Below are 24,716 nucleotides of genomic sequence, written 5' to 3'. Positions count from 1 at the left end.
TATATACACACATCTGTTTACAGTATGCACCTCGTTTAAATTGCTGACACCATGCCGTGGTAAAATTAATTTGAAATGGTATTTTACTGCTGTTGCAAAATTGTTTGAAGTTCAAGTCCTGAAACCCATCATTTTGCCATATTCTCTTAGTCTAGGGAGAAATCTTTGTTTTGAGAATGATGTCCATCATTTGCTATAGGGAAAAAATAAGTAGGGTTGAATTGAAATGGTAGTTTAGATTCAGATATTAAAATTGTAATTTAGTTATTAATTAACATATTTAAAATAAAAATTACAAATCCAGTATGTTTGGCTATTTCATATTAGGTCATTATTTTATCAGTGATCATATTAATACATAATTTTGTGAGATACTCGTCTTTAAGCGAATATTTTATTTCCTTTCTTTTGTTAAGTGTGCTTATATTTTGTCTGTTCCTGTTATTTTTGTGCATGTATTTTTGATATTGTTTTTTTTTTTCTATATTTCTGTGAAATATTTCTCAATATTTACATGTCTGTAAACATATTTTTAATTTTTATATATATATATTTATTTTAGTAGCTAATTTGATGTTTGAAAATGAAATACATTTAAATGTAATTATGATCAGGTTGTTCAGCCCTTAAGTAAGCTGTAGTCATGGTAAATGATTAGTAGGTTATGCAGTACATCTCTGTCATAACTGATTTGGTTACTACTCTATAGTCTGTCCCATCCTATAAATGTGGGGTTTTGTAAATAATTTCGGTTTTGTTTTACATAAGAAGAAAACTAAAAGTGTTTTGGAAATAGCAAATAATGACCATTTTTGTGTGCAATTAAACAAATATTCGGTTCCCAAATAAATAAAACTATAGTAACAAAACAATGCTTATAGGTTGTACTATACCAAATAAAATCCCATAGGCATTTGTATTTAAATATACTATATGCAATACATCAACCAAATTATGACCCATAAATATCAGTACTACAACCCCTACCTCAAAGTATTAATTGAACAAAATGGTACCTTTCATGGATCATTTTCAGTATATAAGATGTTTTTACAACACCCCTAGAAATATAATTTCGTAGAAAATGTTTAACCTCCTGACTAAGTTGTCACTGAAATTAAAGTCGACGTCACACATGTGCTTGAGTACTGAAGGTGGCAGTCGAATAGGCACCACTATTTCCTGTGGTTTCCTTATGGAAGGAAATGACATAGACCTCAGCTATTATTTTTAGTTAGTTGTCAATATCACAACAGCATTCATTAATGGAGAAATGAAAATCAACTTTATACTGGGTTTGAAAATGTGTTTCATTGCACAGATTTTTGCAATAATTTAAATCAGTGGTATTAAAAATGGGTTCCCATGATCACAAGGCATGGAACCAAAAGTGTTAACCATGAAATTTGAAATCCTATGGCCTTCAATATTTTCATGGCATGTGTTCACGGGCGTTCAAAAGCAATCTCAAAACATGACTAAGATGGCGGACAAATTTACATCAAGGAATTTATATTTAACACCCAAAGTTTTGGTCAGTAAATTTCAGTGCATTTGGATATTTAATAGGACCTATTTAATTCCCATGAGATTAAATCATGCGAAATGTTAATGCGATTAAAATGGTTATTAAGAGTTTTTACCACCATAAGAAATATGATAAATGTAATTACAAACATGTTATATCATTTGGGTATTATTTATTACATTAATCACCATCGGCAGACAAAATTGTGAAAACCATGTATTGCGAATAAAAACTTGATCATGGATGAAGTATCTCTTGCGGTAAAACACAGACATAACCAATATGAGATCTGAAATTTTACCTATATATAATAAGTCAAAATGAAAATTATATTTGTTTAAAATCAAGATGATTAAAACTTCTGGTATTTAATAATTCCTGTCCACATTTAAAAATCTTTTAAATTACTTTATTTACTATTTGTAGCATGTTTATTGTTTGAAAAATTTGGATCTTTTCACAGTCATCCCACTTGTGAATTTTTATATTTGCACCTCCACAAAAATACCTGGTTTGATGGTCCTACACACTTATATATTATCAAATGTTTGTAGACAGTTATAAAGTTATGTACCAGTTTGATATAATTAGATTTTGTTACGGTACTGCATACTCGAGGTCAGTTGCTACTTTATGGGTGATATAGTTAATATTTTGCACAACCTTTAGTATGTTACAAATGTACACTAAGGTAGTAAGTATTTTTGTGTTTTTAAATGTGTTATGCAATTTTTGTTTTATAAAAACCAACTTATTGTTTTTGTGAGACATTTTTTATGGTGTATACTTTATTCTGTGATCCAGTAGTGTACAGTGGCTTATATAAATCAGTGATGTCAATAATATATAAATAATAATATATAATTGTTTAAATTATGATCTTTGAATCACTCTTTTTTAATTTTTATTATTATTTTAAATGCCTTTAAATAATTATCTGCATTATTAAGTAGTTTTATGTTTGATCTTTCCTGCTTCAGTATTGCTTAGTCTTAGTGGCAATGAATCAATTAGGGTTTTTTAAAACACTTTTGAACATTGGGTTGACGTAGAAATTAAATTTACATTCTGTAAATGATTCTTAAAAACTGATATATTTATTATAGTATGAATTTTTATTTTGCAATCTTGAGTTGAGGAAAGTATGTTTTTAATGTTTGTGCTTAATGAAATGCCAGATCAATCAACATATTCTAATTAAAAGTACAAATTTAAAATAATTTGTCATGTGTAATAAATATACCAGGTACATATTTAGTGTAAAAGTGAAAACTAGAAACAAAAATATATAAAATAGTGAATAATTTATTATGATTGATTATGTGTTTTTGTTATGCATAATATTATTTAAGTATGTAAAACAAAAGGATAATTTGGTAAAGATTTATTGAAAAAAATTCTGTTTGAACTGTTTTAAAAATAAAATAAGTATTTTTCCTTTGACTATGTTGGGATATAAAAAATAAGTCTTAGATGGCATAAAATGAAAATGGCCTGTTTTGTTTCGCACAGTTTGCTTGCCAAGCCCCAGATGCCGATGGAGATACACGACCCTGTGTCCCCGTTCCAGATGTGTCGGCTAGTCCTGGATCAGCTGGGTCTCTTGTCTTGGGAGAAAAGGTGGGTATAACAGCAGCATCTAGTAATGAGTTGCCTGTTTTGGTAGTAGGATCCAACCTCTCCTTCGTGGACCAGTTCTCTGATTGTTTTTTGTTCTTGTTTTTTAAATCCCAACTTGTGCTGTCCTGTCTGTGGGAAAGGGCATATATATATATAGATATACACATTCACATACATACACCCATATATATATGTATGTAGGTATGTAGGTATATAGGTACGTACGGACATATATATAAATCCTTTGTTACTAATAGAAAAATGTAGCGGGTTTCATCTAAAGATTACGTCAAAATTACCAATACAAAATGATTAGTGGTGTCACTAAACAAAAGAGACAAGTCAGAGACAAGTTGTTCAAAATAAATATATGTATATCAGTGTTCTCCAACCCCAGTAAGTGGCTTGTACACCCGCCAAGCTGAGGATTTGCGCCGCCAAGCTGAAGATTTTCGCAGACGGGTCCGCCAAGCTGATAAAAAATGCCGCCAAGTCGAAAATCAATCCGCAATGACGAAAAAAACTTCCGTCAGTTCTATTCACATATCGCTATATTTAGCCTGTACTTGGACTTTGAGTATATAATAATAATATTCTAATTCAACACATTTGTAAGAACGAATCTGATTGGATCCCTGCTAAAAATTTCAGGTGGTAAAATCACCGATATAGCCTACCAGTCGCAAATTTTCTGGCAGAAATACGTCATAGGTTAAGCGAGGAACAGGGTTGTTTTGTAATGACGTCATAAAGACAATTTCTGTAGCGTTCATATTACGTACAGAAGTCGTTAAATACTGAGAAGTTTTTATGTCAGAAATGAACATATTATTTTTTATTAGTCATTATCTAATCATGAGAGCAGATTAAATATGTCAAATTACACATCTATGTTTGAGCCGCTAACTGTCCGACCACCCATCGTCTGTTAGGGCTACCTAATGACGTCACCAGCTGGTGACGTTTATAGGCTCATTTTTACTACAAATGTGACAATTTCCTGTTTAAAATCAACCAGCAAACAGTTTAATTAGAATAGGAATAACCCTACTGTGTTTTCCGATTTGCTAACGCATCGCCAATAAAATTAAATTTGCGACAGTAAAACCACCGATATACGTCCGCAAGTCGGAAAACACAGTAGGGTTATCTCCTAAATAAAGTTAGAAAATTTATTGCATGAAGTTAGACATCAAAGGACCTATTGAAGAAACCAAAGGACATACTGAAGAAAGCTCGGGCTTCATGTCTGAATGCTCGTAGTGTATTGTTTGTACTGTGATTAGCGTCGTGCACCCTCCTCTAATTACTCCAAGGTCTATACGATCCCTAGTTTGTTTCGTCAGCATGCAGTTTACCGCGATATGACGTCACGACCACTCCCTATAAAATCCTGCACAGGCTAGCGCATTGCATCCTGATCGTTTATACCGACGTAATATTTAATCATGGCAGGGAAGAAAGATTTGTCCGCTTTCGGATTTATCCGTAGGCCTACATGTACCAACGATAACGCTTCAAGGCCCCTCCCTAATACCGGCACTAAACGACCTTCGTCAGAAGACCCCACAGTCAGCAAACATCGGACAACATTTTCAGATGCCTACCATAAGAAGTACCCCTGGATAAATTATAAATGCCATGATGAAGGTATGTAGCCTAGGCCCTTTTTAAACTATTTTTATTTCGAATTCGATACCAAACGTAATTTATTGATTTTATAACATAGATATTAATCGCCGATTTAACCGATTTCTGTGATGGTTCTACCCTTCGTGTGAAATTTGAGGTAGGTCTAATTTAATAAAGCCCAGCCCACAAAGTACCACGTGCAGCATGAGCATTTTGGCGCGTGGCCACTGACCTGCCGACCTTTCTCGCTGCATCCAGTCTGATGCGGTTGTCAATGGAGGCCGGGCCACACTGAATTTAAAAATGAGTTCCGTATAATTGTGGGCATGTACATAAAAAATGACATTCATCCTCATTTCTTTTATTTTGACGTCGGCCGATGGATGCACTTTCATCAAGCGGCACAATCTCAGCGGTGCAACGTAGATTGCCTCTCAACAGCTTGGCTCCTCTAATCCAATCAGCAAGCGGTAATTTTTGACAGACAGCCGCCCGTCACTTCATCATTGGCAATTTGCATATTATGATTTTTAGTAAAGCTTAGTCCTTGCGAGTAATTGACAAGGGTCCGGGCAAATTTCATGTAGGGGAATTGTCTATTGCTGGCTGTTGGCATGTTGAAAACCATAAATCGAGAATAATATTTTATGCAATGAAAGACGGCAAAATACTATCCACAGATGCCAGGAAATCGCATCTATATGAGGCCCAAGGTGACACATGTCCGCCAACCTGGTCGCATAAAAGTTGGAGAACACTGGTATATATATATATGTATATATATGCACAAAAAAGTTTGTATTTATTATTTAATTATGAAATACTGGCCCCATATTTTTTATTGTTCTAGGCTTAGTACCCTCCACTGGCATAGCCAGGATTTTATATTGGGTTGGGGGACAACCCACACTATGTATATAAAATTTAATAGTTTAAAAAAAAAAATTATGACGAGGTGTGCTCCTGTGGTCCCCCTTAAGCCTCCCTACACCACTGCAGGGGCGGCGCATGGCCATACCAAATTCCAAAGGCACTTATGTGGGTTATATTTGTTGTATCTGTAAAAATGTACTTCATAATTGAATTTGAAAGAAGAGAGTGGCAACCATGAGCCATACCACTTTTTTTTCTTTTTTTTTACACTGCCGACCCTGTACTGGTACCCTTCCCCTCTCTCTCCCCCCCCCCCCCTTTTCTGTCTCTCTCTCTCTCTCTCTGTCTTTGTCTCTGTCTCTGTCTCTGTCTCTGTCTCTGTCTCTGTCTCTGTGTGTGTGTGTGTGTGTGTGTGTGTGTGTGTGTGTGTATGTTCAACTTGTAACTCACCCTTTTGAGCTCTAGTTTAGCTGGTGCTCATCGTAGTTTCTTGTTTGCTTTATACTGCGCAATCATAGAACTTGTGTCAGTGAGGATACAGGCTTGGAACAGATAAGCTTAAAAAAAGTTTAGATGTCATACTTATCAACTGACCAGGGATGAAGTGGTCACTGTAGATCCTATCCCATCGTGACAGTCAATTCCATTATGCGCAGGTTTGGTTTAAGAACTGCTTCCATGCAAACCCTGTGATTGTCGGTTTGTTTAACACTACACAATGGTTCACCATATTTTACATTTGAAAACTCTCTCCAAAAGAATATTCCATCCATACAATTCAATTCACTGGAAGGCTGTGCATAATAACGCTTTCGTAGTATCCCGCATAGCGTGTCACAGGGTCACGTGACTTGGCTCGTGGAGTCGAGAGGTGTTTGGCAAGTGATGGAGAAAAACGCGACTTTTTATTGCAAATATATTAAAAACGGGAAACATTTTTTGAATTTGTTTTATTGATACTTCATATATATTGTAAAAGGTATACGTAGATACCAGACAATAATGAATTATGTTTTCGATTAGCCTGGACCTTAACTTCTAGTAGTGTGATACGTACATTCTTACCTGCATTAACCTTTGTTACAGATTTGTCTGTATTTAAAGTTTATTTAAGTGAAATTATAATTTTAAATGATAGCAATTGTTAATTTTTTATTTTAAAAATTGTATTTAGCTATGTAAGCAATATCTACTGGTAACTGAAATTGTTGCCCATTTTTTGTTGAATTGGGATAAAGTAAATATTTTGTTGTGTATATTAAGAGTTATCAGGGTTTAAGATGTCCTTTGCCAAATGTAAATTAAAAGCTCAATTTGTCTAATAAATATATTATTTAAAAATATGCCAAGAAGCTAATATGAAAATCATGCTTTTTATAGATATACCACCAAATTGTTAATAATTTTGGTGTGTTCCTACAGGTTTCCTCCAAAGACCACGTGTCAGAATTACCAAATGTTTCAAATAACTGATGATTAATAAATCATTACATTGATAGTGTAATTAAACAAAAGTAACTTACTTTTTGCTGCATGATTTTACTTTACCAATTAACACCAAATACAAACTTTTATTTGCAGAGTCCATTTTGATTTGCTTAAAAAGAGTGATAAATTGGTCAGAGAGCTGAAGAATCTAGACAGTCAGATGTGGTGAGATTTTAAAATATTATAGGTTGATAATGTTAAAATACTTTGACAAATTATTGGCAAGGGGAGGAGGGATCTGTTGTATACATCTATTTTTCATATTTAATTGGTTTATTTACACATTTGAGCAGTGTGTGATGAACACTAATTGGTGCCAGTTTTGGCTAAATTGAAACAAAAACAAATAAACAAAACAAAACTAAAGGTATTCAGCACTTGGTTTAAATAATGACAGTTATATGAAACCAAGAATTGAAACCAAATTCCTTTTTTTATGTATTTTTTAATATCTGAAACATATGGACAACTGACTTAAGAAAAATAAATCTTAGCATACTTTACACAGAGAGTTTCTAATTTTTCTGGTAAGAATAGTGAATGTTTGTAAAATGTGACTTGATATCTGTGTTGTTACAGCCGTGAGACACACAAGATTGCCGTTATTTACGTAGCCGCAGGACAGGAAGATCGGAGTTCCATCCTCTCCAACTCTGGTGCTAGCAAACCATTTGAGGATTTTGTGGCAGGATTGGGTTGGGAGGTATTTATATTTTTGGTGCATTTGTTATTATGATAAGAAAGTTGTATGTAACTTTGTATGTTCACATTTTTGTTTAGAGCAGTAGCTCAATGTAGTTCATTGCTACGGTCCTCGCCTAAGGTCTGATGTGTCATAGGATCCATTTCCCTTGATGGATTGGTACATAAAACACTTTGGTATGCACCCTCCTGTGGGGAAGGTGCTTGTAAAAGATCCCTTTCTCAGTAGGAGTGACATGTGGCAACAGCAGGTTTTCAACTTTCAGAATATATATATATATGTCAAACGTCAAATATCCGTAGTTTATTACCCCAGCGGGCACTCATAACTGTGAAAATTAAAATCATAATTTCTCACTGAGAAATTATTATGCATTGGTGAAACGTAACGATTTGACATTTACAAACCAGTGACTTTGTTCGTACTAGACAGGCCTCGGTGGCGTCGTGGCAGGCCATCGGTCTACAGGCTGGTAGGTACTGGGTTCGGATCCCAGTCGAGGCATGGGATTTTTAATTCAGATACCGACTCCAAACCCTGAGTGAGTGCTCCGCAAGGCTCAATGGGTAGGTGTAAACCACTTGCACCGACCAGTGATCCATAACTGGTTCAACAAAGGCCATGGTTTGTGCTACCCTGCCTGTGGGAAGCGCAAATAAAAGATCCCTTGCTGCCTGTCGTAAAAAGAGTAGCCTATGTGGCGACAGCGGGTTTCCTCTCAAAATCTGTGTGGTCCTTAACCATATGTCTGATGCCATATAACCGTAAATAAAATGTGTTGAGTGCATCGTTAAATAAAACATTTCTTTCTTTGTTCGTACTAACTATGACGTCATCAAGATTTGGCAAATGTACACAATGGCATTTACATTTACATCTCTCAATTTTTATTGCTAAATTTATAATTGAAAGCTATTTTAATACAATTCATTACATACAGTTTTGACAGAATAAATAGAACTTTGGTATTTAAAACATATCTTTGATTGTGAATAAAATACAAAGTAATAGCAATACTCACAATAGTGTGTCAGGTTGTTAATATAGTTTTTATATAAATGTAATCATAATGAACATGGAAGGTTGTTAAAGAAAAAATATGGCTGAGGTAATAAATAAAACTCTGTATCAGTTGTTATATAATTTATGTCCCTTGTGAAATTATTTCACTCGGGACATAAATTTGATAATAACTCCTAACTTGTTTATTATCCTTTTTAAACTGCTGCTGAGGTATTGTTGAAGAAATTTCCATCTTTGTTGCTTTAAATGAGTGTACTATTTTGCCTGCAGGTTGATCTAGGAAGCCATCAAGGATTCCGTGGTGGTCTGCAGGCGAACAAGACGACGGGCAGCACGGCGCCGTACTATGCAACCTCCACATACGAAGCTGTGTTCCACGTCTCCACGCGCATCCCTTCAGGCTCCGACGAATCTCGCAATATCAAGGTTTGTGACATGAGTCGTTTCAGAGTAGGTCAGTGGTAGAGCCCTCTCCTTGTGTGCATTGGGTTGTGAGATATGTCACTTTCAGTGGAAACAGGGTTTTTTCTTTCTTTCCTGTCCTAACTAGTGCCCTACAACTAGAACATCAGAGGTCATGTTATTTGCTATCCTGGTGCATGGTCGGTCAGTGGCTCTTTGCACTATTTCATGTTCCAGTCAGTGCAACACGACAGGTATATCAAAGGCCGTGGTATGTGCTATCCTGTCTGGGATGGTGCACATAAAAGATCTCTTGCTACTAATGGAAAAATATTGCAGGTTTTCTCTCTAAGACTATATGTTGGAAATACCAAATGTTTGACATCTGATAGCCGATGGTTAATAAATCAATGTACTCTAGTGGTATCGTTAACAAACAAACTTTGCTTTTGCTATCCTATATAATGGAAAGTGCAGATAAAAGATCCTTTGCCTGCTCAGTAGTAGGAGTAGCTTGTGTAACGGCAGCAAGTTTCACCTCTTATTCTCTAGGCCAGCATCCATATGTAAGATAACCAGATGGGGCTCTCATCTGTGTTTTAACTTCAGTCTGATGGATAAAATTCAAAATTCAAATGTTGGTATAGGAACTATTTTAATTTAAATTTATCCAGTTGTCATGCATATGGGCCCAAGTGTTGTAGTTTAAAATATGCTGATTATTAAATATTCAGATATGTGTGGGGTGATGGAAGCTAATCCTGACTTTCAGTGATATGTGAACGTTATGTCAGAATTTTGTATTCATTAAAAAAAATTGCATGTTTTAATGTAATGTCACATCTGAGTTTTACATTTAAATGTACATAAAATATATCATTTACGGCAATGCAGATAGTTATATATTTATTTTATGTTGTATATGTGTTTATTGCTTTCAGACACGTCACCTTGGCAACGATGAAGTGCACATTGTGTGGTCTGAGCACTCTCGTGACTACCGCCGAGGAATTATCCCCACAGAATTTGGGGATGTTTTAATTGTGATATACCCCCTTCCTAACGGTCTGTACCGGATACAGATCGATAGAAAACCAGAGGTACACTCTTCTATATGTCTTGTGGTATTGTATTTTATTGTGTTAATTGTGATATACCCCCTTCCTAACGGTCTTGTATATCTCTATGGTATGTTATTTTATTGTGTTAATTGTGATATACCCCCTTCCTAATGGTCTTTGTATATCTCTATGGTATGTTATTTTATTGAGCAATGCTGTATGTGATACTATTTTGCAGGTTCCTTATTTTGGGCCTCTCTTTGATGGTGCAATATTGGACCGTTTGGTCCTCCCTGGTCTAGTCCGAGCCACAGCGATCAATGCGAGTCGTGTGAAGCGCTCCAGTATGCCTTTCTATCACTCATTGTATCCTTGTCATTGTACACTACACATCTGAGTTGCCCACTGTTTGTATACTCTTTAACCTCGGTGGTGAAAAAATTGTATGTAGACCTCACTACAATATTCATTGGCATGTCTGAATTTCTCAAATATCCGTTATAATTGGCTCACTTGGTGTAGGCACATTAATTCATTCATGGCCAGACCTTTTATCAGCAGATGTTTAGCCAATAGACTGTTTTCAGACAGAAGGGTTAGGGTTTGTTTACGGTTAGACAAATGCTTCAGGTTAGGATTAGGGATAGTTAGGACAGTAGGAAAAAAGTCAGTGCATTGTTCAATAAATTGGTATGGTTGGAGATACTGATATAGGAACAAATAAATTACTTGATTATTATTATTGGAATGGTGTCCAGGTTGTTCAGTATAAGATAAATCTAATCTTTTGGGATTGTTTTGTTATCAAGATATTTAACAGTTGGTCTAAAGTAAATTTTATGTTTTGTGACTGTTTGTTTTGGAGATGTTTGTTGAGTTTTTTAGTTTGACCTTGACCCTGTCGCAGTTACGAGGAACGTGCCAAGTGCCTGGAGACCATCATTCAACAACACACAGAACAAACTACATTCGAGGAGTTCGCTGCCAATGTCTTTGCTCCTGTGTTGCCACCTAATTCTACAAGTATGTACAGCAATGCAAATTTCACAGTGTGTTGATAAGAACGGCAGCTTTTTAAATATATGGACTTTAGTCAAAAGCATTTAACACAGAAAATTAAATAACTTGGATATAAAGTTATGTTATATGTTTTTTGTTAATTGCTGGACTAGTTATTGAATAATGAACATAATTTTATTTAACTGAAGAAAATTTTGTTTATTATGTTAAAACAGTATAATTTAAAGTACAATTTGTTTTAAAATCTGGAATGTTTATATCGGCTTCATGAAGTCAGAAACCAAGATATAGGTGGCACTGTTATTGCATTGATTGTATCTGTTTATAATAGTCATGAATTTTGCATCATGAATCTAAAGGGGAATTTTAAATTAATTTTTTTTTTTTTTTTTTTTATAAAGCATAATAAACAATGTCAGTCATGGCAATTATTATATAAGCCAGTTGTCTGTATGACACATTTAATTCCACAGACTTATTGTTACTGTGTTGTTTTTGATAAAACAAAAGGTTGCCATGTACATTTTTATTTCAGTTGTTGATACTCCCCCCGTGTCGGAGATCACAGTGAATACAATCCCAACGGAGTTGAGTGGTATCGACCAGACCGATCACATGTCTCCCCCGACACTCAGACACAGCAGAGGTAGGAAGGCTCAGTCTGCTCTTTGGCAAAAGGGGCTTGATAATCTTATATTTTATTAATTGTATGCAGTATGGTTGCAGCCTTGTGAAGACAACTACTACATGCTTATCACATATGGAGTATATAGCCACCAAGCATGTTTCTGCCAGCACTGGTGATCCGAAGAAAAACACTAAGAACAAGTTAAAACTTGCACCAAATGATGGACTTGTTATTTATCAGACAGTTTATGTTATGCTATTATCAGTGATACCTTTCTGCAGTTGTTTTTTAATTTATGTGTGAAACGGATATTTCGCCCATCATTTGCGATCTGTTTGGGAATTTATTTTCCTGATTTACGGTGACAGATTGCTTGTGAGTCCATCCAGCTGCAGTCGGGTACTTACTTCCATGACAGTCAGGTCATAGTACTTTACTGCCATGACAGTCGAGTGGTAGTACTTTACTGCCATGACATTTAAGTAGTAGTACTTTATTGACATGATAGTCAGTCAGTTGATATTACTTTACTGCCATGACAGTCAGGTGGTAGTATTTTACTGCCATGACAGTCAGGTGGTAGTACTTTACTGCCATGACAGTCGAGTGGTAGTACTTAGCTGCCATGACATTTAGGTAGTAGTACTTTACTGCCATGACAGTCATTTGATATTACTTTACTGCCATGACAGTCATTGATATTACTTTACTGCCATGACAGTCAGGTGGTAGTACTTTACTGCCATGACAGTCAGGTGGTAGTACTTTACTGCCATGACAGTCAGGTGGTAGTACTTTACTGCCATGACAGTCAGTTGATATTACTTTACTGCCATGACAGTCAGGTGGTAGTACTTTACTGCCATGACAGTCAGGTGGTAGTACTTTATTGCCATGACAGTTAGGTGGTAGTACTTCACTGCCATGACAGTCAGGTGATAGTACTTTACTACCATGACAGATGGTAGTACTTTACTGCCATGACAGTCAGGTGGTAGTACTTTACTGCCATGACAGTTAGGTGGTAGTACTTTATTACCATGGCAGTTAGGTGGTAGTACTTCACTGCCATGACAGTTAGGTGGTAGTACTTTACTACCATGACAGTTAGGTGGTAGTACTTTACTACCATGACAGTCAGGTGATAGTGCTTTACTACCATGACAGTTAGGTTGTAGTACTTTACTGCCATGACAGTTAATTGGTACTACTTTACTGCCATGACAGTCAGTTGGTACTACTTTACTGTCATGACAGTTACGACCAATTTCATTTGCTCAGCTAAACTCAAATTATGAAGTCCATGTGGGGGTTTTCCCCATCCTATGTTATATTACCATAATAATTTTTTGGTGCAGATTAAAAAAGTATATAACAAAATGGCATTCATACTCATCATATTTTCATATAACACAAATCATGCATAGTCTTGATTTTCATGTTTTTAAATTGCTTTACAATTAAGGTTCAAGCTTGCTGTCCTGGGCACACACCTCATCTATCTGGGCTGTCTGTCCAGGACAGTAGGTTAGTTGTTAGTGGTTTGCTGGTTAGCGAGAGAGAACAGGGTGTAGTGGTCTTACACCTACCCATTGAGTCGTTAAAACTTGCTCTGGCTGCGAACCTTGTACCTACCAGCCTTATGTCCTATGGTTTAACCATGACACCACCGAGGCCGGTCAGTTTTTATTATGTTTCCCTTCATTTAGTTGTTCAGGGCTTCTAGAATTTGTATAAAATCTACCAGCCATGCGATCAGTGATTTTAAAAATTCACTAGCCCTACTTTACTTTAAGTTGATACAATTTTACTAAATAATCAGATATGTCACCTAAAGAGGGAGATAGAGCTTAAAAACACTAACATTGGGGGTTGGTGTGGAGTCAGGATATTCATATTTACAAAATAGACTTAACTGCAACATCTGAACAAAACAAATTCACTAGCCGTCGGGCATGGCAGTAGTAGTTATTTACTAGCCCAACATTGAATATCACTAGCCATGGGAATGGGGCTACCATAATCTAGAAAAGCCCTGTTGTTTTAAAGCTTGGTAACAGGCTTTCAGAAAACCCTAAAGCCCACTTTATGTGCACACACTTTGTCTTAGGAGTTACAGTTCATATCACTGTGGTTCAGCCATTGTACCCAACAAAAAACCAGTGAAATATCTCTCTTTTATATGTTCATTAAGATTATTATGATTATGGTCATGATTGATCTGCTATAAACAGAAATGTTACCACTTTTGAAATTTGTAACTTGGTATTTTGACTTTTTGTTATTACAGATATATTTTGTATTTGTTTTGAGCAACTTACTTTTATTCTTTGGTGCAGGATCATTGATTAAATCATAAATCTTTGATGTTCCTATTTTATTGTCAAAAGGCAAGATTTAGTTACTGGCGGCAACAGTGACTGTCTACTTAGTGCTTAGCATTGTATTAAGTTTTAGCATTTAGCTTCATTTCTCACAAACAATAAAGCGTGTTCATCTTAATGTATGTTTAAACAAAGTTTTAAAATTATTTAAATTTTATTTAACATTTTCCTTTATTCTGTTCTAAATAGAACTAGATTAATAAGGAAATTTACATCATTAATGTTTTTAAAAACTGTTTATGGTAGGCCAGATATGTAATTCAGTGGAATTAGTGTTGTGTAAATTGAAATCCACATACCTTGATAACCAGCATATCATACTCCTAGTTATGGCACAGTTTGTCTCATCTTATTGGGATGCATATCAGAGCACGATATTTTACGAAAACCATTGTTCTGTTTGCATGTTGGTTATACAACATTAGATTGACGTGAATGTCAATTGGTTACATTGTCAGTCGGTAAATGTTCTGAAAGTCACTTTACCAAGTATGAAACAAATTTTTCATTTATGTTTTGCAATAAAACATGTTTATTTTATATTTCATGTTGCATAAACTTGCAGTAAATTAGTTCAATGCATGTTTGAAGTAATTAATTAGGTTACGTAAATATAATTAATGTAACCGAACAATCGATTAGCTAGGTAAAAATCAAGTGACCTGACTTATGGTTACTTTGAAAATATTGTCGCCTGCATTTTGAATTATAGCTGCATTTCAACAACATATAATATTTCTATCTAAAATCAATGTGTACATAACTTAAACAAATTTTGGCACTTTAATTTTTTTTTCTAGGAAATTCATTTCTGCACATCTGATGTATTTCTTGTCATTCTAATATTTTAGCATAATTATAATATGAATTATTTATAACTCATAAAATTTTTCAGGTGTAAGCCTATCAATATATTGGCACCTGTATCTCATTACTTTCACAAATCAAAGTCAATAAATTTAAGATTGAAAGTCTTATTGATAACAGTTTTCTGTTTTAAATTGCAAGAACTACATTAATAAAAAAAATAAAAAAATTATTCACTTAATTCCGGTATATTCATTATTTTTAATGTCAACGTTCATAAATAATTAACTGAAATTACCTAGTCTTCACAAGTTTACATTGTAAAATTAAGATTTTATGCAAGGTGTGTTGCATATTGAAGACGATGTGTTAAATTCATTTTTGCAGAGTTTTTGGATTACCAATAAGATGGTTGTATTACTGGTCTAAAATAGGAATTCTAAAATTATATTAAAAATGTCAAATATAATTGAAATGACTAAATTAGAAACCGTTTTTAATTTGTGGTATTATAATAAGAAGAAACCTGTTTGAGTTACATTTGAATATCATGCAGTCTACCCAGAGTTGACTTGAGTAACATTTGAATATCATGCAGTCTACCCAGGGTTGACTTGATTTACAGGTTTACATGAAGAGTAGTATTAAAACCTATTCAAAATAGCCAGGGCTTCCAAGTTTTAATAATAAGAGATCAGAAGTTTACACTATTTATGCTAAAAGCATTGTATTGAAGGTTGTATTTTACCAACACATTTAGTTAGTTCTTAGTTTAGAGCACAGCCAAAAACTCTCATCCAGCGGGAGTGTGGTAATTGATCGTGTGGAGGTATACTTTTATATCCTGATAAAGTCCTCAGACAATCCACTTTGTAAGTAGCATGCTTCATATGTGGTCTGGATATAATATTCATTACTCATTCATATAGAGAATAACTCGTTAATGACGTAAGATATCGGCTTAATTCATTGAAGGTAAGAATGAGAATTTCTCATTCGGCCTGAACAGGATAAAACTGATATCCTATGTCATTAAAGTATTATTAGCTGTATCCTGCAGACCATAAAATTTAAGGGGAAAAGCTGTTATTTCTGTTATTTCAACTACATTGTATCATGACCTAGAGGACAAATTAGCAATTTTGTAATTTATCTATGCATGTGACGTGACATGCATGACGTCAAAAGTCATAATCTGCTTGTATACATTTATGACTGCTGTTATTGGTTCCCATAATTGGCCAATATAATCTAGCACAATAAACTTCATAAAAACACAGGCAGTTCTTATCATACATGTTTATTGGACTGAATGCAGAGACATGTTTGTAAATTTGTAAGTTAATGCTCACTCAGTGTTGCTCTTCTTGAAATAAAATTTGCTTTCGTTGGTTTCGTTTGTTAAACATACAACATTGCACTGCTTCATTCCTTTGAAAGTAATTTTAAAAGTTAACTTTTTATTGAAGTAAAGTTAAAAGCTGATCAAATTTTTTTTTGTCAAGTTGTAGTCAAATATCAAGAAATGACATTATGTATGTTTTCATTTCCAATAAATTTGATAAAAAATTATTAAAAATTCTTCATTAAAATTGCTTTTTTTTCTAAAAGGAATTCGGACCAAGAATTTGTATGTTTTTTCCTTAAATAGTGATGTAATTTGTATGATTTTCCCCATCTGCTCTATAGTGTACATCCTGGAAACATTAAAATGACATCACGTATAAGACATCCTTATTTTCGGATTAACTTTGGAACTTTTAGCATAGATATTTTGTAAGACGCTTTGCAGCGGGTAAGTAAAACCAAAAATAGAAAGGAATAAAAAAAAATGTTATTGAGAATACAAAGTATACATTAAAATAGATTTAAACTGTACAGATCATAGTTCATAATTTTATTATAAAGTTAACATTTAATATGACAATACAGTAATGACACTGACAGAATAAAGGCAGTGGTTGGTTTATTTGGCAATCAACTTTTAAAAATATTTTATGTAACATGCACGGTTCATGTACCCCATGACCATGCATGATTGACTCTAGTATTTGGCTGTGCTCTAAAATAGAAAGGAACTTGTAACAATACTTCTTCAGGGTCTCACATAACAGTATCTTTATTTGCTGATTAAGTATTGTTATTTATCCTTGTTTAGAAGAGTTTTAACATTTTTCATAACATTATTCTGTGTTTTAGATATCTTTAAAGCATATATTTTATACTGGACTATAAACATAAACACTTGTTTCATTAGTTATATTTTAATTAAGGTATCTTGTAATTGTGCATTAAGCACTTTTATACCTCAGGTATAACATTGGATTTTATTATTTGTTGAGACAGCACTTCAGTGTATATATCTTAAAGATCATTTCTGTAAATCATATGAAGCACAAGAGCCTTTTTATGTGATGAGAAAAGTGCTGTGACATTTTATGATAAAAAATGAATAAAATCATAGCACTCAATTATAAAATGATAGTTTCTGTGTTGTTTGTTTTTTTACCAGAGCTGAGACCAATTTCATAAAACATCATAAACCTAGTTTTGCAAGTAAACATAAATTTACGATTAAACCACAGTTCCTATTACTACTAACAGTACAACTATTACAGTTTGAAGTAAACATATTTCATTTTCTTTCATTTTTACAAAGTTCCATCTTCCATAAGATGCCAATCACATGTAAACATATGACAGTTATAACTGCTAGTCACAAACATAAATTACGATGTTTTGTGAAAATGGCTCCTTGTTCTTAAACTACTTGTCTGGTCTCAGGTACACTGTTTCGGTTATCTGTGCAATTCAGTTTGAATTGTGTTAAAATCTAAACTTAAAACACTGATCTTAATTACCAGCTATTGTGAAATATGTTGAGCTATAAAAAAAAACCAAAAAAAAAAACCATTCTGTTAAATTACACAATACTGAAAGCTTCTGGCATCAGTTATCAATTTTGTCAAATCTTAAATTTTTTTATCTTCCTGGTGGTTTTATTACATCGCTCCAAATGTATTTTGTGCGTAACAAAAAAAGGTACATACCTTAAAAACTATTGTCAATGACTTTTTTAAAGTTAAGAGTCCGGGCTTTAAAGTTTTTTAAGCACCACTCCATCTGTCAAAAAGCAGTGGATATTTTCTACCACTGTTATTTTTTTTGTATATATACTCTTCAAAAAAAGAAACGCAAAAGGGTACAAATGGGTTATAACTCCGATTTTATGTTTCCTACCGGTTCATGCTTTGTGAATATAAGGTCATTGCATGTCCCAAACACATTCCCACGGTTACATTCGATAAAACGCAGCTACTGTAAAATAAAGTTTCAAAATGTGAATATTCGCAAAAACGCAGCCACGTGCAAACCATGTCACCACTGCACGTGCGTTGTCTGCACGTGCAACATGAACACCGACAGTATAAAAGTGCAGGGTGTTCGCTTGCCTGGCCTCTGTATATGGCCGACAGTTGACAATCCAGGACATGCCACGTCTCAGTGAACCGCAGAGAAACAATGCCATCGGCCGACTAGGCGCAGGCGAATCCAGAACGGCCGTTGCCAGGGCATTCCATGTGTCCCCAAGCACCATCTCCAGACTGTGGGACCGTTACCAGCAACATGGATCAACACGTGACCTCCCTAGATCCGGTCGACCACGGGTCACTACCCCCGGGCAGGACCGCTACATCCGGGTACGCCACCTTCGGGAACGATTGACTACTGCCACCTCCACAGCCGCAGCAATACCAGGTTTGCGCAGGATATCCGACCAGACCGTACGGAACTGCCTACGTGAGGTAGGAATTCGTGCCAGACGTCCAGTTCGAGGTGTCATCTTAACACCACAACACCGTCGACTCCGACTGCAGTGGTGCCAGATTCATCGACAATGGCCTCAACTGCGATGGAGACAGGTGTGGTTCAGTGACGAGTCCCGATTTCTGCTCCGACGTCATGATGGAAGATGTCGCGTGTATAGGCGTCGTGGTGAACGTTATGCGGCAAACTGCGTGCAGGAAGTGGACAGATTCGGCGGGGGTAGTGTCATGGTGTGGGCAGCCACCTCACACACTGGCAGAACTGACCTGGTCCACGTGCAGGGCAACCTGAATGCACAGGGCTACACTGACCAGATCCTCCGGCCACACATCGTTCCAGTTATGGCCAACGCCAACGCAGTGTTCCAACATGACAACGCCAGGCCTCACACAGCACGTCTCACAACGGCTTTCCTACAGAACAACAACATTAATGTCCTTCCTTGGCCATCGATATCACCGGATTTGAACCCAATTGAGCATCTATGGGACGAGTTGGACCGACGCCTCCGACAGCGACAACCACAGCCCCAGACCCTGCCCGAGCTGGCAGCAGCCTTGCAGGCCGAGTGGGCCACCATCCCCCGGGACGTCATCCGTACTCTGGTTGCTTCAATGGGCAGGCGGTGCCAGGCATTTGTCAACACACGCGGAGGCCACACTCGGTATTGACTCCAGATGACCTTGACCTTGGTGGTGTGTCCTATCACTTACTCACAATGGACTAGAGTGAATTGTGAACAATCCTGCAACATTTGGTAATTATCGGACTCACCATTCAATAATTAAATCAATTCTCCAAATGTTACGACAATGTGGTTTTGCGTTTCTTCTTTTGAAGAGTATATAAAGTTTTATTTATGTACATTCATTTAATGGTAAATTTTAACATTATTTCAGAATCATGTTCACCTTTGCTGGCCAGATACATGTACATAATTTATAACTTCTAAGGACATAATTATTTGAGGCTGGTTTTCTCCTTCCAGTGTTTTTCCACGCACTATTAGTATTATTAGAAAAACTGTCTGACCTAGACTATTACCTTTCTGACAGATCTTTCTTTGAAATCTTTAGCTTTTCTAGAAGATTGCCTGGTCCTCTTAGCTGGTCTAAATCATTTATTATTCATTACTTTGGACAGAGGTGATAGTATACAAATTTATCTGGAATGCTTGGTTTTAGTGTTATCAGAAACCTGTTTTTGTCATTCTTTGATGAAATACCTGCAGAAACCTCTACTTTTGAAGACTAAAAGTTTTTTGTCCAGTATCATATCATATTTATTTCTGTATATTGAACATTAGTGATTGCTTGAGACATGAAAATATCTAATGTCTTCATTTGTTCTGTCCAGAACCTTTAAGAGCAAATATCTGAAGATTGAACCAATTTGTAGAGACAAAAAGCAGTGTATTTACGACGCTTGGCCAAGTAATAATTGCTAAATTATATAAGTTAGAATCATTGTTTTAGTTTTAAAATGATATGCAATGAAGAGAGTTACCTTTGGGTCAAAAAGAAAACATATATATTTTAAATGGCCCAATGCACATTTGTCTTGTTCAGACATTACATTTCTTCTATGAAAAATATACCTGGTTTTAATTTAGACTATGAACCTTTATACTGGCTGGTATGGATCTCGACTTTGTATTAACCAATAGTTAGTTGGTTAATCAAATGTGATGCTTACTATGAATATTTTATTCTTCAAACTGATACATTAAATTTTATCTTTCTGTAATCAGTTTTATTACATACCATAATATTACAGTAACAAAGACTTCTTTTTTTTAAATAATAATAAACAAATACAATAAAACAAGTTAGGTGTATGAAGATCTCTTGTATATACCTATGCATACTTACATGTAGCACTCTTATTTTGTTTCAGTCTTCCATAAATGATGTTTGGACACCAATAAGCATTTTAAAAGTCAAGGTGTACATTTCTCTATTTACTTTTTGTATCACCCACTGCTATCTTTCGGGTTTTTACTTTTACCTTTGCTAAAAATGAAGTGTTATCCTTGGTAGCGGGTGAGACCTGTTTTGCACCTGTATGTTGCCGTGTTTTTGTAGGCCAGCATCACAACACTACTCCTGGTGCCTTGTTCTGGCCACAAGGTTTACGTCGTCACAGAGCGAACAGTGCCGATTTTGATACCTTGTAGACCTGAGGTATTTTGTGTCCATGCTTCAGTTTGCTGAATGACAATGGCTGGATTTGAATAGAAACAAAAAGTACTAGTTGCCATGTTGTAGACAACTAAAGGCAATCAACTAGCTGGAATGTTACTTGTGGTGGTATTGTTTCAGTAATATCCAGTCTTGGTGTTTGAATTATCATATGACAGCATGCAACAGCTGTTGTATATTTACTAATGCTTTTCATTTAAAGAATTACTATTGAAATGAGGGCTAACTTAGGTGCAGTAAGAATATTAATCTCAAAAGCTAATCTTGTACATTATTGCCCAGAAATCCTTATTTGGTCAGTGAGTCTTAAAATGCCAATGTTGAATGACTACCTACGTGTAATCACAACAGTGTATGCATTGTTTGCAAAATGAACACAGTATGTGATGTTTTCTGGTTTTGGGGTGGTTTTTCAATGCTTATTGGTTGGTATGTCTGTGTAATGAAATATGGACTTCAAAAATGATGGTCAATTATTCTTGCATGTGATTTGTCACGAGGCACTGAACTGTTAAGTGAACGAATGATGTTCATTTGTTTGCTGAGCACTTAATCTCCTTGGAAGTTTGCTTCTTCTATTCAGGTTTTTTTTTTATGTTCTTGCTTAATTATGACCTTGGGGTGTGTAGTTGTTAGTTACCATTGCTGTTCTATTTAGTTTAAGCATTATTTCTTAGCTTAGTGAAACCACATCTATAGTGTATTGAGCATTTTACTTAGACATCGCACAGTTCTCCAAAGAGAGATCAATGTGAGATGTTTTACAGCCACAGTAGTTGTGTATGTTTAATACAATATCGTGTTTGAACTCGGAACACTTTCACTTTTTCACATTCATCCGGGTGCATTTTTCACTATATTTCATCTTAATCTTGCATAAATGTTTTTCATACTCTACAGAGGTGAATTTGGGTAAAACACTGTAAAAAAAACAAAACAAAAAAACACAACAAAAACAATGTATATATACATGAACATCATTCGCAGTGTGTATGCATTTCTCACAGTTGATACATTGGTGAATTGCATTCCAAATGCATATGATTAAATATTGTTTGTTCTGCCAATTACTAGCTTGATATGCTGCCAATCATTTGGAAATGCCACCGGTAAGTTCTTGCATTTAGGTTCATTGAGAATTTGTACTAATTTGCTTGTTTATTTTCATGTGTTTTATCATTTATGAATTTGTATAGGATAATATATAATTTCTGTGGAGCACATTTGCATGTTGCATTCATTTTGCTGTTGTTTTTTGTATTTTCTTTAAGCATGTAAAACTGTTGTTGTTGTTAGTTTATTTTGCACTTGTTATGTTTTGAATGTGAATGATTTACATTTTCTGGGTAAATACTCTTCTCTTGCAGTGTACAGTTACATTTATACAAATGTGTAATGTATTTTTTGCTCAACAATAATTAAAAAACGTCTATGATAACATTTACATTTATTGCTTAAATCATACATTCAACAGAAATGCTAAATTATCTTGAATCAAAGAATGTATTTGGGCAGTTGCTGTATAAAATTTAAGCATTTTATGCTCTGGTTTTTTTTTCTCTTTTGTTAATAAAATATTATACACTGCCTAGAGAAAGAGTTATTTCCTGCAGTACTGTTATAATAACCATATTTTGAATGTTTTCGTTCTCTTTCAGTTTTATATAATTCTAGCTTTTTTATATTGAGTAGCATTTGTTTACTTTTGCTGGCTGTTGGGTGTTTGTTTTCCAGCTATTTTATTTTATTTTTTTTTGTTTTTGTTTAGTTGTTTTAGGCCCATCATACGTGTAGCATGGGTGGGCATATTACTTGTACTTTCTATTCTCTGGAGTCATTATTACATGTGTTAGGGTGTTTTGAGAACATGCTTATTTTTCATTCAGTTATGTGAAATGATCATGGAGTAAAGTGAAACTGAAAGTAAAATATAGTTTTAAAAATATTCTTCACTTTGACCATTTTTGCATTTCTGTTCTGCAGTCAAACTGCTTACATGGGTTGCTTCATTGTTTTCTGATGGAAAGAATATGGACTGTGACCAGAACCCTCATTGACCAGATCAGGACATTAACCATATTGCTGACAGTCAGTTCCATAGTACTAATAGCCAATATTGACTGCAACCAAAACCCTCATTGGCCAGATCAGGACGTTAACCATATTGCTGGCAGTCAGTCCCACAGTACTAATAGCCAATATGGACTGCAACCAAAACCCTCATTGACCCGATCAGGACGTTAACCATATTGCTTGGCAGTCAGTCCTACAGTACTAATAGCCAATCCCACATTGCATCTCTGTATTGTATAACAGACATAACTATCCTAGTAATTAATTAAAATTGTTCTGAAATACCATGTGTTCCCTTCTTTCTGTCAGTACATGTTTCGCAATTCTTTCCAGTTTTACGTCAGTTCTTTCCAGTTTTACATCAGAGGTAAGGGCTGTACTTAGATGGCGTTCAGTTGCAATCCCAGAAAAATACAAAAAGGGGCCATTTTTTTATTGTTATTAAAGTGCGTATATTGTAAAGATTCAAACTGTGGGCACAGCCTCAGATTATAATTAGGAATTGATTGTGGGCACAGCCTCAGATTATAATTAGGAATTGATTGTGGGCACAGCCTCAGATTATAATTAGGAATTGATTGTGGGCACAGCCTCAGATTATAATTAGGAATTGATTGTGGGCACAGCCTCAGATTATAATTAGGAATTGATTCCATAGAGTCAGGAGGGGAAGGGGAAATACTATGAGCAGAAATTTGCAATGCATTTATTCTAATAGGGTAGTAAAGTTTAATTGGTCAAAAAAATAATGTGAACTAGTTTAAAATTGGGCACACATTTAGCTGGTTCACCATAAAATAAAATGCATATTAATAAAAGTGGTTTAAAATTTGTCCTTCAACAAGAACCTAAAAGTAGCCCAGAAGCTAAATTGCAAGGTAGTTGTACTACTAAATATAATTATATTTTTTGTTTTAAAAGTGCCCTTTTTGTCTACCGGGAGATGGCCAACTGTTACTCTGTACCCTGATACCCCATTTACTTTAGACTAGGTATAACCCGGGAGGTACCATTTCTGTTTGGTGTGTTGACAGTAAGACTGACCTGTCAGATGTGGAATATTTGGATTATTTGCCACACAGTGTTATTTCCATGTTTTGTGTCTCTGAAGTTTGTGTGTAAAATGAAACACCTTTTGACAGGCACAATTTATGTATTAGCTAGAAATTATAATATTTTAATAATAAAATGTGCACTAGAATATTCACAAGTAAGTTTAGATAATATAAAACAGAATAGGACTGAAGAGTCATGTTAATTCACAACCCAATTTTTGTTTTTAATGACGGTCATTTCTAGCTGTAATATGTTAAAGACTTGCGTATGTTCTTTTTATAGATAGATCAGTTTGCATGTTTCTGTATCGGAAACTTCAAATGTATTTAAATTTTGCTACTTTGTGTATCTTCAGCTAAAGACTTAAAAACCTAGCTGTAATGAAGGAA

General features: G+C 35.0%; 1 protein-coding gene across 6 annotated transcripts in view; it reads left to right on the top strand.

Moving 5' to 3' along the window:
* The window catches only part of LOC121371721 (ral GTPase-activating protein subunit alpha-1-like), a 95,148-nt gene that overhangs the window by 64,653 nt on the left and 5,779 nt on the right, over positions 1 to 24,716 (top strand). For 2 of the 6 annotated variants that reach the window (XM_041497819.1, XM_041497818.1), the window contains 8 exons: positions 3,041 to 3,148; positions 7,235 to 7,306; positions 7,721 to 7,844; positions 9,138 to 9,293; positions 10,211 to 10,369; positions 10,569 to 10,696; positions 11,238 to 11,353; positions 11,886 to 11,996. In XM_041497819.1, coding sequence (XP_041353753.1) covers positions 3,041 to 3,148; positions 7,235 to 7,306; positions 7,721 to 7,844; positions 9,138 to 9,293; positions 10,211 to 10,369; positions 10,569 to 10,696; positions 11,238 to 11,353; positions 11,886 to 11,996 — 974 coding nt within the window. Of the gene's footprint in view, positions 1 to 3,040; positions 3,149 to 7,234; positions 7,307 to 7,720; positions 7,845 to 9,137; positions 9,294 to 10,210; positions 10,370 to 10,568; positions 10,697 to 11,237; positions 11,354 to 11,885; positions 11,997 to 20,893; positions 20,942 to 22,272; positions 22,308 to 24,716 lie in introns of those variants that run through there. The other 4 variants (XR_005957820.1, XM_041497821.1, XM_041497820.1 and 1 more) reach the window with 4 other exon arrangements.

This window comes from Gigantopelta aegis, chromosome 4 (genome assembly GCF_016097555.1).
Source record: "Gigantopelta aegis isolate Gae_Host chromosome 4, Gae_host_genome, whole genome shotgun sequence".
NCBI lineage: Eukaryota > Metazoa > Mollusca > Gastropoda > Neomphalida > Peltospiridae > Gigantopelta > Gigantopelta aegis.
Note: the sequence above shows the minus strand (reverse complement) of the source record. Positions and strands in the feature narration are given on the sequence as shown.